Genomic DNA, 12971 nt, shown 5'->3' with positions numbered 1-12971 from the left:
TGTTATACGAAACAGAAAATGGATGACTACAAACCAGTGTTAGGTTTACAGAAAAACTGAGCAGAAAGAGACTTCCTCTGATTCTAGCTCACGATTGGATGAACACCCTTCCCTGTTTTTGTACAGGCAAGGCCTTTACATTGCTCTTTTGCAATGGCCTATTAGCTAAGCTCCCCAGGGGCATGTGGCACAACATAGTCCACCCCGATATCTTTTGTGCTTAACATAATGGCCGACACATAACATTTGTTGAATTAATGGAGGTATGAATGAATGAATTTCAGATAACAGTATCATATCAACAATGGCAGAACCTAGTGCCCTACAAACAAAAATGGACTGGATCATCACAGGCACCACTGTCAGATAACAGGAGAATAAGGTTTAAGTGTAGAGGTCCACGCACAGGGTCCCCAGACTCCATCACACGCAGGACAAGGTGTGTCGATCATGGCCAGGGGGAATGTTCACAACGAGGAGATGTTTTCAACTCAGACATTCAAGGAGAATAAGGTTTAAGTGTAGAGGTCCACGCACAGGGTCCCCAGACTCCATCACACGCAGAACAAGGTGTGTCGATCATGGCCAGGGGGAATGTTCACAACGAGGAGATGTTTTCAACTCAGACATTCGTAAGCTGGAGCCTGCCTCTGTTTACCAGCTGGGAGATTTTCAGATAGTGAACCATGAAGTCCTGCTATGCAGCAGCACTATGCAATAATTTTTCATTTGCCACCAGTCAGCTTCAGGGATCAAGGACAGCTAAACACATAACCCACTCATGCATGTTATTTTAAAGGCATATTTTAAAGTTATAAATATGGTACATTGAGTTAATGAGGTATGTTCTTTTGGTGACAAATATTTACATTCCACATATGCCTCTTGATGTCAAGAGTGTAACCATTTCATTTTCTTCTTTTTCTCAGGAGGCTGGGATGCAGATGGAAAAGGCCCTTCTGTCTGGGACACATTCACCCATCAGGGAGGAGAGAGAGTTTTCAAAAACCAGACTGGCGATGTAGCTTGTGGCAGCTACACTCTGTGGGAGGAAGATTTGAAATGTATCAAACAGCTTGGATTGACTCATTACCGCTTCTCTCTTTCCTGGTCACGTCTGTTACCTGATGGGACGACAGGTTTCATCAACCAGAAAGGCAAGTGTTTCTTAAAAATAGAAGGTTGCAGCTTTAATTCAAGGTTATTGCTGCAGTCTGGCATAATTAATCCAGTATGCTATTCTGCAGCATAGCTTTGAAATTGCAAGTTTTTAGAGTGATTATAGGATAAATTTTTTTGAGATGGGTTTGCATTAGCTTTCTCAGTAATATTTTGGTTTTCCTTGACTGCCAACATCTTTGTTGGGGAGAGGAGGGAAAGTGGCAGGAGGGAGGGTGAAGTAAGTATTTTATTTATGTAAGATGTTAGCTGATTATTAACCAGAAGGTGAATTTCTAAAAGTTGTATTAAACTATTTTCAGTTGTGTGGCCCGGTGTTGAGTTATGAGAAGTTAGAAAGAACTTGAGATGACTTTGAACATTTCAATTGGGGCTGAATTAATGGAACTGATTACCTAGCCTAGGGATTAGCACCAAGGCCCTTGGAATCCACTTACTTGAGATTAAATGCCATTTATATCACTTAGCTATCTGTATCAGCATCCTTTAGGCTCACAGTGCCTCAGTTTCCCCAGAAGCAGAAAGAAGTGCTATTATAGCTCCTACTTCAGAGAGTTGTTGGAAGGTTAAATAAATGATCTTTGTAAAGTACTTAACTCAGTAGCTGACATATCATAAGCATTCAATAAATACTCGCTATTATTCCTATCTTGCCTTGTGATTAAAAGGACCACTCACTGCTCTGTTGAATGCCTGTTATTTATAAGACATTTTCTCTAATCCTCCCACTCAGTAAGGAAGGTATAATGATCATATTTTAAAGAAGTGAATGTCCAAATACACATATTTGGTAAACGGTATATCTGGAATTTAAATCTAAGGTCTGATTAGCTCCTTCCACATAAGAGAGTTAGAATGACCTAAATGATAAATCTGACCTGTTGCCTGTTTTTGTAAATAAAGTTTTATTGGGACAAAGCCATGCCCATTCATTGCATATCATCTATGGTTGCTTTCTCACTATAATAAAAGAATTGTGTAGTAGTTGCGGTAGAGACCACATGGCCTGCAAAGCCTAAAATATTTACTATCTGGTCTTATACAGGAAAAGTTTGCCAAACCCTGTACTACAACATACAGCTTCTTAATATAGATTATTATCACTTTGTCTTGGAAAAGATTTCATGATACTCATAGGCACAGGACTAGGACGAGGCAAATGAGGTGCCTCGGCTGTAAAATTTAAGGAGGGTCTCTGAAATGCAGCACGGCACGTGCATGACCTGAGAGTCAGGCACCTGCTTGCCTCACCACACTTGCCACCTCAAGAAGCTTCATTGATACAAAGAGGTTCTTTTCAAGTAAATTATCTGATTTCCTACATAGAACAAACTGTGATAAAAAAAAATCCTAGGTGGGCTTGTGCACTTGCAATGCTCATTTTATGTAAGAAAGAGGTTCTTTTCAAGTAAATTATCTGATTTCCTACATAGAACAAACTGTGATAAAAAAACATCCTAGGTGGGCTTGTGCACTTGCAATGCTCATTTTATGTAAGTTGGAATAATCTCCGCCCTGTGAAATGGAATTGCAACTCATGGACTCGCATGTAGCATTGAACTTCACGTAGCCTCCCTCAAATAGGGACAATGTGAGATTAGCAGGCCCATTGCTTGAGTCTAAAGACATTAGTCCATAACTAATTACTCTTGGTTGAATGTCTACTTTCCTGACATCACTGGCCAGTTTTATTTTTTGACTTAGGACAGGAAGTAATTTATTGTTCAGTTTAAAAGTGAACTCATAATTTTCCACTTTCCTCATCCAACATCTACACTCTCCCTTCTCTCTGGCACTATCATGCCCCAAGGTCTAAAAACTGAAAGTAATCTTTGAATCCTCTCTTTGCTTCCTACATCTAACTGGCTGACAAATATGGTCCATTCTACTTATGCCTTTTTAACCCTTGATGGGTCTACCTACTTTATGTCTCTCTCTGTCCTTCTCTCCCTCCTAAAAATGCTACCACCACTATTTTTCTAAAGCTTGGACAAAATCATAGGCTTGGATTATCATGTCCTGCTAAAAACAAAGCAAGATTTAAAAAAAAAAAGGAAAATTTAGTCCTCCCAAGCCTCGACATACAGTCTACGCTCCTTCATGTATTATTATATTTGACTTAGTCTTAATCTACTTCTGAAGCTGGCAGGCTGAAATTCCTCCATACAAATGACCCATGCAGTTTCTCCATTCAGTCTTCCAAGCACATAGCCCACTACTTATTAAACATACTATGCAATTTTCCATTTTTGTAGAAATTTGAGTAAGTACTTTCTCCTACCTGAAATGGCTTTTCCTTAACCCCCAATTACACCTGCTGAAGGCCTGTCCTCCTGTTCAGGCCTAGCACAAATGTTCCCTCTTCATTAAAGTCTCCCTATAGTCCAAGCTGGAATAAATCTTTTTTTTTTTTTATTCCCATAGCACTTTGCAAAGCTCTCAGGGTATTTTTCACATTTTTCATCGTTACTGTTATTACATCCCCCATTAGATTGTGAGCACCTTGAATTTAATCTATTCAACTGAAGTGAACTGAGTGCATGCTGTGCGTCAGAGACGCAGGTACCACAGATATAAGAGAACCCCTCGAATTGCTTACAGTGTAATGGGCAGATAATTCTGCTTTGTTTACCCCTATAATCTAGTCCAATAACTTTCAGGGAGGAATTCTGAAAACATTTATTGAATTTAATTGAATTAGCTCGATAACAATCATAAAAATCACTCCAAGGATAGGAATATTTGCCTTTTATTTAGCATGTGCTGCTCATTGTGTCAAGCATTGCACTTGCTTTTAATGGCCTTATGAGTAAGAGGCTCTCTCAACAGAGGGAATAATGGTAATCTGAGTGAAGTAAGGCTGGGTACAAATTTGCCAAGATAGATTTAGTTAGGGCTGAGTTCAACCTAGGCCTGTCTGATGTCAAAAACCTAATGTCCAGCATAGAGCTAATTTATAACCTCCCCAAACCACCTGAACTCTCTGTGCTGTGGTGTCCCTGTTGGTAAAATGAAGTGGCGTCTCTGTATCACTAAAACTCTTTCCACTGGTTCGAGGAGGTTGGAGTTTCACTTGGATGGTAAGCAACAGAAAAATTAAACCAAACCAAACCAAACAAACCAAACCAAACCTAACAAAAAACCACAACCCACCAACTTGTAATATAGATCTACAGTCCCTTATTTTAAATTCTAAAATCTAAAAGGCTCTGACTATTGAATCTTCATCAAACTAAATAGGCAGCAAAAGCTAACCTGAATTGATGTAAAAAAATTTTTAAATAATCTTGGTTTATTCTGCTTGGTGAGAATATTTATATCTTTTACTGCAGAAATATTAAGAGATACTGACCCAAACCCACTGGCAGTGTTAACTTAACATGGTATATGTTCTGTTTCCTCTCTAAAACCCCCAAATTCTTTACACATTTGTCCCCAAGATTTTCAGATAGTGGACTATGTATCTGTACTGGTATGTCAACATATCAAGCTTTTTAAAATCAACTGTAGACCAGAAATTCAAGAGCAGGGAAGCAGAAAAACTGCACGGTGGAGGTGGTGGTGCTGGAGATGTTGGAGCCACTTGAACAACGTCAGGGGATCATTCACGCAAATCTCACATGGGGATCACGTGCCTGCAGCACTGAGCTTTTTGTGTTTGGCCTCAGCTTTTGTAAAGCTATCCCTGGTTAATATTTCAGACTTTTCCCTGAACAAGAGGGCATTGGAGGTGCTTCCAGGAAGCAGAATTTCAATAAGCAGTTGCTCACTCTTGTGCAGTGATCTGTTGAAGCAATTGGAACTGTTTTAACTCAGAAAGGCTAGCATTTGTTTTTCATTTTTTTTTTCCATTTAAACATTTTGTCAAAGGGCATGTAAGGAATTAGAGAACCCCTGCCACTATCCGTTTTGAGGGACCCCCTTTTTGTGTGTGTTTGACTACCCATTTTAAAGTTTGATTATGGGACATTTGTAAACTCGTACAATTCTATGTCGCCAAACTGAAAGAATATTTACAAAGTGGAATTGTTACACAGCCTTTCTCTTTCAAATGTCAGGTTTTCAAAGTTTAACAAGAAGAGATTGAAGTGGCAACTGAAATCACATATTTATATATTTCTTAACTGTTCAAGTGCATTTTCATATCTGCCACAAATGTAAGTTTCAGGTGATTAGTAGAAGACACAAGTATTGGAAATTTAAAAAAAGACAATATTTTTGTTCATTTTAAGATTTAAAATATAAGTACACTTAGCAGGAATTTATTTAAAGAAATTAACTAAACAAGCATTAATCTTATATTCTATGTTGGGCACTTTGGTAAGTTGAATAATGCCCACTTCGCAAAGTCCTTGTCTTAACTCTTAGAAATTATGGATATCTTGGCTTATGTGGTAAAAGGGACTTTACTGATCTGATTAAGAATCTTGAAATGAAGAGATTATCCTGGATCATTTTAGTGGTCCCAGTGAAATCACATCGGTCTTTATAAGAGAGAGTCATGAGATCAGAGTCAGAGAGAGGAGGTGTAAGGACTGACACAGAGGTCAGAGAGGAGAGATGAAGATGAAAATGGAGGAAGGAGTCATGGGGGAAGGAATGCAGGTGGATTGTGCAACCTGAAGAGGGCAAGGAGATGGATTCTTCTTGAGAGCCTCCAGAAGGAATGCAACCCTGCTTTTTTTTTTTTATTTCAGCCTAGTGAGAACTATTTTGAACATCTGACTCCCAGAAGTGTAAGATAATAAATTTGTGTTGGTTTCCACCACTGAGTTTGTGGTATTTTGTTACAACAGTAATAGGAAACTAATACAGACAGTGTGACAAGAGAATACAGGGCAGTTAAAAAACTTGGTGGTGTGAATCTAGAGAGGAGAGTACCAAAGAGTTACAGGCACATGCTCAAAATGAATCCTGTGTTATGATATTTGTAGCTTGTTGGAGTATTCTAGTTCAGTTATGTTTTTTACTAGAGGCATCACCTTTGCAAATTCCAGCCACATCCTCTTCTAAGGGAATTTACTCCTTTCTTTGTTCTATTTAATCCTCTTCCACTTCTGGCCATGGCTGACAAAACGAACGAAAGACTTCTGTCCCTGCAATATATAACTGCGTGACCTCACTGGGAAAGATGAGCTTGCCCAATTGTTTTCCTCTCTCCAGGATGTTTGTAATTGAGGTACTGAGAGGCTGAGTTCGTCAGGGCTCTGAGGTAGCTTTGGTAGATGGGATGGCCATTTTGAGACCATGGAAAATTGCAGGAGTGAAGAAAACTGGTTCTGAAAGAAGGAGAGGAATAGAGTAGATGTGTTGAGAGAAGCTGGGATGGGAGAGACAAGTTTTCCTTGAGAAGCAAAGATTTTCCCAGCTCCTTTGAGTTTTAGCTGCAGTTATTCTTCTGTCATTGGATATTTCATATCTCTTTGTCATTTTAAATCATGCCCACTGCACCCCACACCTACCACCCAATTGCCCCCAAAGCCACCTGTATTAGTTCATTTCTGTTGCTTATATCTGAATACCTGAAACTGGGAATTTTATTAAAAAATAAAATTTATTTCTTACATTTTCAGAGACTGGGAAGTACAAAGTCCAGGGAACACATCAGGTGAGAGCCTTCTGTAACAATGCAGGTGTCACATGGTGAATGGGATGAGCAAGAGAGAGCTAACCTGCTCACTTACTCTCCATTTAGAGTCATCAGAACCATGCCCATGACCACTTATTTAATCATCAATGGATTAATCCCTTCACGAGAGTACAGTCATCACAATCTAATCACCTCTGAAAGGTCCCATCATTCAATTACCATAATAGGATTTGCCACTCTCTTAACATTGTCACGGTGAGGATTAAATTTCCAAAACATGGAACTTTGGGGGGCATATTTAGCTCATAGTACCATCTTTATATTTTAGTTAATCCAAGTTAATTTTTCCTATATTCAAATAACTCTTAACTCAAAATACTTCATATTGTCAAAGATCACGTAAGCAGAAATAGGCTTAATTAAAACAAAGATGGTATTGACTATGAAAGAAGGCTATAGAAGTTTTAATCCTTGAAATAATCCATCTTGTCCTAAAAGTCCAGAAGCAAAACAGGGTCTAAATGACCTCTCAGAGTTTCAGGATTCCTAGATTGTTAACAGATGATCATTTAAAAATATACATTTATTCAGAGAGTTAGTTATCACTGATTGTACAAATCAAATGAATAAAGCTAAATAACCCCTTAAGAATTTGCTCTCATTTGATACAACACTCACGAGGTAGCACTATTAACACTCCTCTTTTACAGAAGAGGAAATTTGGGTGTAGAGAGGCCAAATGACTTGCCCATGATCTTTTAACTGAGTTATTTGGGTCTGGGGCTCTGCTCTTAAAGATCCCACTCCATTGCCTCATGGAAAAATTTCAAATAAACTATATAAGCCAGAAGTGCTCAACTGTGAGATATTAAATATTAATTATGCAATGCTCTGTTGCTCTGCCATGCTGATGAGCGAGGAAAAAATTTTATACTTAAAATTTATTTGTCTTCAATTCAACCGATGATGATCATGTTTTTGAATTACATTGATTGGCCATCATTAATGACTTCTCCAAAAAAAAAAAAAATCTGATGTTGTGATTCTGAAGTCTGAATCCATGATTATTAAAGTTAGTAAAACAGAGTCACGTGTTTCTGGTTGGGAGCATTAGTAAATATGAGAAGTGGCATGTCATGCTGGGAATGGCTCAGTCTGTAGTGAGACAGACTGGGATTAAATGTTGGCTATGCCATTTGACAACATCGAGACTGTGAATCTCAGTTGTCTCATATGTTTAATGGGAATAAAAATGGCCATCTTTTGGGGCTTAGTGCTAGAATTAAGCAAAATGTGTGCTATGTGGTACATATTTATGAGTTAAATAAAGAAAGCAATTATATTTATGTTCAAAGCCAGTGGGAAGAGTTGGCTATGAAAACCTTCACACATACCAATACCAAGATTATTCCATCATACCACCTTTGACTATATCATTTACAAATGAGGAAACGCGTGCTTGTAGGGGCCCAGAGATGGGATGATGGAATGTTCTTTTATTGAGAGACGAAAAGAAAGTTTCATAAATTTTGGTGAGTGTGTTAGTTTTCTGTTGATACCACCACAAATTATCACAAATTTAGCTGCTTTAAACAACACCTTAGGGTCTGTATGTCAGAAGTCTGGCACAGATCTCCCTGAGGCTGAAAAAAGTTGACTTCAGGGTACCTTATTCCTGAAAGATCTGTAGGAGACTCTGTTTCTTGGCTCGGTCCGGTTGTTGACAGAGTTTAGTTCTCTGTGACTGTAGAACTGAGGTCCTCGTTTCCTTGCTGGCCAATGGCAGACCATTCTCAGCTTCTGGAGACCACCTGCGCTCCTTGGCTCTCTTGTCTCTTCTTCCTTCTCAAAGCCAACAGTGGTAGTTGAGTCTCTCTAAAGCTCCCAACTCTCCACCTCTTCCTCTGTTGTTCAATCTTTCTGACCCACTCTGCTGCTTTACTCTTCCACTTCTAAGAACTCATGTAGTTCTATCAGGTACACCTGAACAATCTACAGAAATCTTTCTATCTCAAGATCTTTCCCCTAATCATATATGCAAAGTCCCTTTTGCCAGGTAAGGTAACATGTTCACCCATTCCATGCATTAGGGCTTGGACATGTTTGGGAGGGAGAGGAATTATTCTGCCTACCAAGTGAGAAATAGCATGCAAATGTGTCTTTCAAATATGGAGTTATTATGCACAATTCACATTATGTTGCAGTTTGCAAAATAAATGAGCTGATGTTAAAAATACCCACTTATATGGACAGATAGACAGACAACACATGCTTGTGCATAATTTGGCTTCTACTTAGCCAGTTTACTTCCCACCGTTCTCATTCCTTTTCTGATAAGCTATCCACCCTCCTTAAACTGAACTTTCAGTTCCCAGAAAGAACTAGACTTTTCTAAAGGAATGAATATACAAACAATGGCCAGGTCATACAAGGGTACTACAAAAAGTTCATGGGAAGATATGTGTTATCTTTTAATTCTATTTTTCCACTAACTTTTTGAAGTACCCCTGTAGGTGACAATAAAACTCAGACCCACATAAGAAGTCCAGGAAGCCAAATGACAGTCTCTGCAGCAATCAGCCCAGAATAGTCAGGACTTGGTCAATACCTGCCAGCTTCTCTGTATTTTGTTCCTCCTGTTTCCTACTTCCAACTCAGGACCAACCAGAGAAAGCCAAATGTGTTAAACCAGTTACATAGTATGTGCCCTTCTAGTTTGCCCTTGTCCAGCTTCCCTGTGCCTTCTTTTTTTTTTTTTTTTTTTTTTTTGGACTATAAAGCTTTCTCTCTTCCCTGGCTGCCTTTGAGTATTCGTCAAACACAAGTGATGTTGGCTAACTCCCTTGCCATAGCAAACTCTGAATAAATAGCCTGTTTTGCTGATTTGGGTGGTCTTTATTCCAACATCTTCTTTGGTCCTTTGCACATTTGTTTCCCCTTTTCCTCTTCCTGGATCACTCTTTCCTCCTCGCCTTATGTAGGTAATTTATATTCATCTTTTAAGCAGCAGCTTAGACATCACTAATAACAACAATAACAATAATAATTATTATTAGAAAGATGGCTAACCTGTACTGAGCCTTTATCATATGCCAAGAACGGTTCCAACTAAGCATGTTCATTTAGTGACTCATTAAGCTCCAATAACAACTTATTGAAGTAGGTTTCTATTATTATGTGCATTTCATAGTTGGGGAAAAATAATTCAGAGAGATCAGTAACTTGCCGAAGGTCATGAGGCTAGTAGGTGAAGGAGTGGGGATAGAATTTAAATAGCCTGGCACTATAGTTCATTCTTAAAACCATTATGCTATATTGCTTCCAGAATATATTTTCCAATGCTCCGAGTATGGGGTGGGTACCTCTGGTCATATGTTTAAATCACTCCGTATTTTATTTTTACTGGTAGTAACGTAATTGCTGTAATTGTTCATGAATTTATCTGTAGCCCCTCCCAATAAGCTCCCTGAGGACAAGGGTGGTATTTACCTTGCTTATTTATGTTTGTATGTCCAGCATATAGTAGTTTCTCTATCAATGTATCTGTAAGGAATGAACACATAAATAATTGAAGGAATAAAACACATGCAAAAGTCTAAATTATTATTTTTTTAGAATTGGTGGGTACTAAGTTGAGAGAGAGAGAGAGAGAAAGAGAGAGAGAGAGAGAGAGAGAGAAAGGGACCTTTCCTTCTGGCACATTTTCAATGCAACACAATTCTACACATGACTTTATGATCTTTATCCAGAAAACAACCTCTTAAAATAGGACAGCTTCTCTTTTCCAAGCTTAGGTGCCATCCCTATTCTTAAACATACAACCACATGAAGTACTGGCACCACCTTCTCCTCAGATAGTCTCTTCCAAGAGTAATCATTAGGCTAGACTCAATATCATCTCAGCATTGGTTTCTGAGGCAGAGCATCTTCAACTTAATAACATTCTTCTGAACTCTGTAGCAATCCTAAAAGCTCTTTCTTATACACATGAAATTCTTGAAGAATCAGCTGAGAGCCAGGGGTGGCTGTGTATTCCCTTTGACTATGTCAGAATTTTAGGAAAAAAACCCAGCCGGGTACTCCTAATGTCCCAAGCCTCTGGCCATTTCCTCTCGTAGCCCACATCCTGGGACAGATGCTGAGCTCTGGTTTATGCTCAGTGGGTTTCCTTTCCTAGACTTGTGAGGCTAATAGGTCTGGAAAAGCATTAAGGCAGTCATCTGGATCTGTTCCTTTACTTTATATTTAATACTGTTGAAATCCATTAATTCATTCAACAAATACTTATTACTTACTAAATCTCTGGTACTGTTCCGGGATTTGGGGATACAGAGGTGAACTAGGTAGACAAGACCCCTGCTATCATGGGGCTTGTGTTCAATTGAGGTTAAGAGACAAAAATAAGCATACAAACAAATGAATGAAATCATTTCAATAAATGTGAATGTAACACAAAGTTAGGTGATAATCATTTGCCCAAATGCATCCATTTCACAACGTGTATCTTCCAATCATGTCACCCATCACTCTCTCACACTCTGATCAAAGAATCTTCTTTGGAATTCTTCATGTTTCCTACCAGCTTTTCATTAATTACATCTAGGAAGCAATAACCATTATTTTTTAATAAAAAGTCTATTAGGAAATTATTATCAATCATCTCCCTTTTAAAGTTTATTGCCAACATACTAAAATAATTTTTCTTTTCATTCTTCTTTTTTTTCCTAGGAATTGACTATTACAACAAGATCATTGACGACTTGTTAACAAATGGGGTTGTGCCCATAGTGACGCTCTACCACTTTGATTTGCCTCAGGCATTAGAAGACCAGGGAGGTTGGTTGTCAGAGGCAATCATTGAAACCTTTGACAAATATGCTCGGTTTTGCTTCAGTACCTTTGGTGATCGGGTCAAGCAGTGGATCACCATCAATGAGGCTAACATATTTGCCCTGGTTGCATATGAATTGGGTATATTTCCTCCTGGTATACCTCACTTTGGAACTGGAGGTTATCAGGCAGCTCATAATTTGATTAAGGCTCATGCCAGATCCTGGCACAGCTATGATTCCTTATTCCGAAAAGAGCAGAAGGGCATGGTGTCCCTATCACTTTTTGCTAGCTGGGTGGAACCAGCAGATCCCAACTCAGTGTCTGACCAGGAAGCTGCTAAAAGAGCCATGGCTTTCCATTTAGATTTCTTTGCTAAACCCATATTCATTGACGGTGATTATCCCAAAGTCGTAAAGTCCCAGATCGCCTCCATGAGTAAAAAGCAAGGCTATCCATCATCAAGGCTTCCAGAATTCACAGAAGAAGAGAAGAAAATGATCAAAGGCACTGCCGATTTCTTTGCTGTGCAATATTATACCACTCGCTTAGTCAAGTACCAGGAGAACGAGAAAGGAGAACCGAGTTTTTTGCAGGATGTGGAGATCGACTTTTTTCCAGATCCATCTTGGAAAAATATAGATTGGGTCTACGTGGTGCCATGGGGAATACGTAAATTACTGAAATATATTAAGGTTAATACATGATTTGTTTGTGTCCATATACACCCAAATATGTGAAGGTGGCAAGAGAGAGAAATGTACATGCAAATATGGACCTGAAAAAGAATGAATTTCAGTAATAGCATATACATTTGTTAGCTTGGGAGGAACAGATTATGATTTTAGTCGATGAGGGGTAATTAGCTGTGAAAGGGCTTTAAAACCAGTGGTCAAAAGATTTGTTGTTAAAGTTGGTTGGGGCTATAGGTGTAGTTTAGATATGTATTTTTGGGCTGTTGTCATGACTGTGATTATTAAAAGGTATTTTAAAGATTGAGATAGCTTTTGTGGGTCTTAGCTATGCTGGATGGTGTCCAGGTAGCTGAAATTAAAATTTCAAGTTACTGGTTTTCAGGACCCCTCCTGTGGGAGATCGAGAAAGCAGCCACTGGCGGGACCAACGGGTTAAGGAGCAGTGACAATCAGCAGATGCTGATGGAGGAAAATATTTCTCTCTTCTCATTAGAATAAGAGTAATTTTACTGTCTTCACAGACATTTGCACAGTTTTGTTTTTCCATTGTTAGTCATAAAAGGTGAGCATGTAGAAAATTAAGTTAATAGGGTCAGCACAATTTGATGAAAACTAGTTTTGGGGTTGTAGCTTAGAGAAGATAGTGGGTATTGCACCTGGTTTTATGAGCTTTTTTT

At 38.7% G+C, this 12971-nt stretch overlaps 1 protein-coding gene across 1 annotated transcript in view; it reads left to right on the top strand.

The window, feature by feature from the left end:
• Window positions 1-12971, top strand: part of LOC103590554 (cytosolic beta-glucosidase) — a 133218-nt gene that overhangs the window by 47979 nt on the left and 72268 nt on the right. Inside the window, exons 2-3 of the mRNA XM_008572806.1 lie at window positions 930-1157; window positions 11498-12294. Coding sequence (XP_008571028.1) covers window positions 930-1157; window positions 11498-12294 — 1025 coding nt within the window. The remainder of the gene's footprint in view (window positions 1-929; window positions 1158-11497; window positions 12295-12971) is intronic.

Source organism: Galeopterus variegatus, unplaced genomic scaffold (genome assembly GCF_000696425.1).
Source record: "Galeopterus variegatus unplaced genomic scaffold, G_variegatus-3.0.2 Scaffold837, whole genome shotgun sequence".
Taxonomy (NCBI): domain Eukaryota; kingdom Metazoa; phylum Chordata; class Mammalia; order Dermoptera; family Cynocephalidae; genus Galeopterus; species Galeopterus variegatus.
This window is presented reverse-complemented; position numbering and strand designations above follow the sequence as displayed.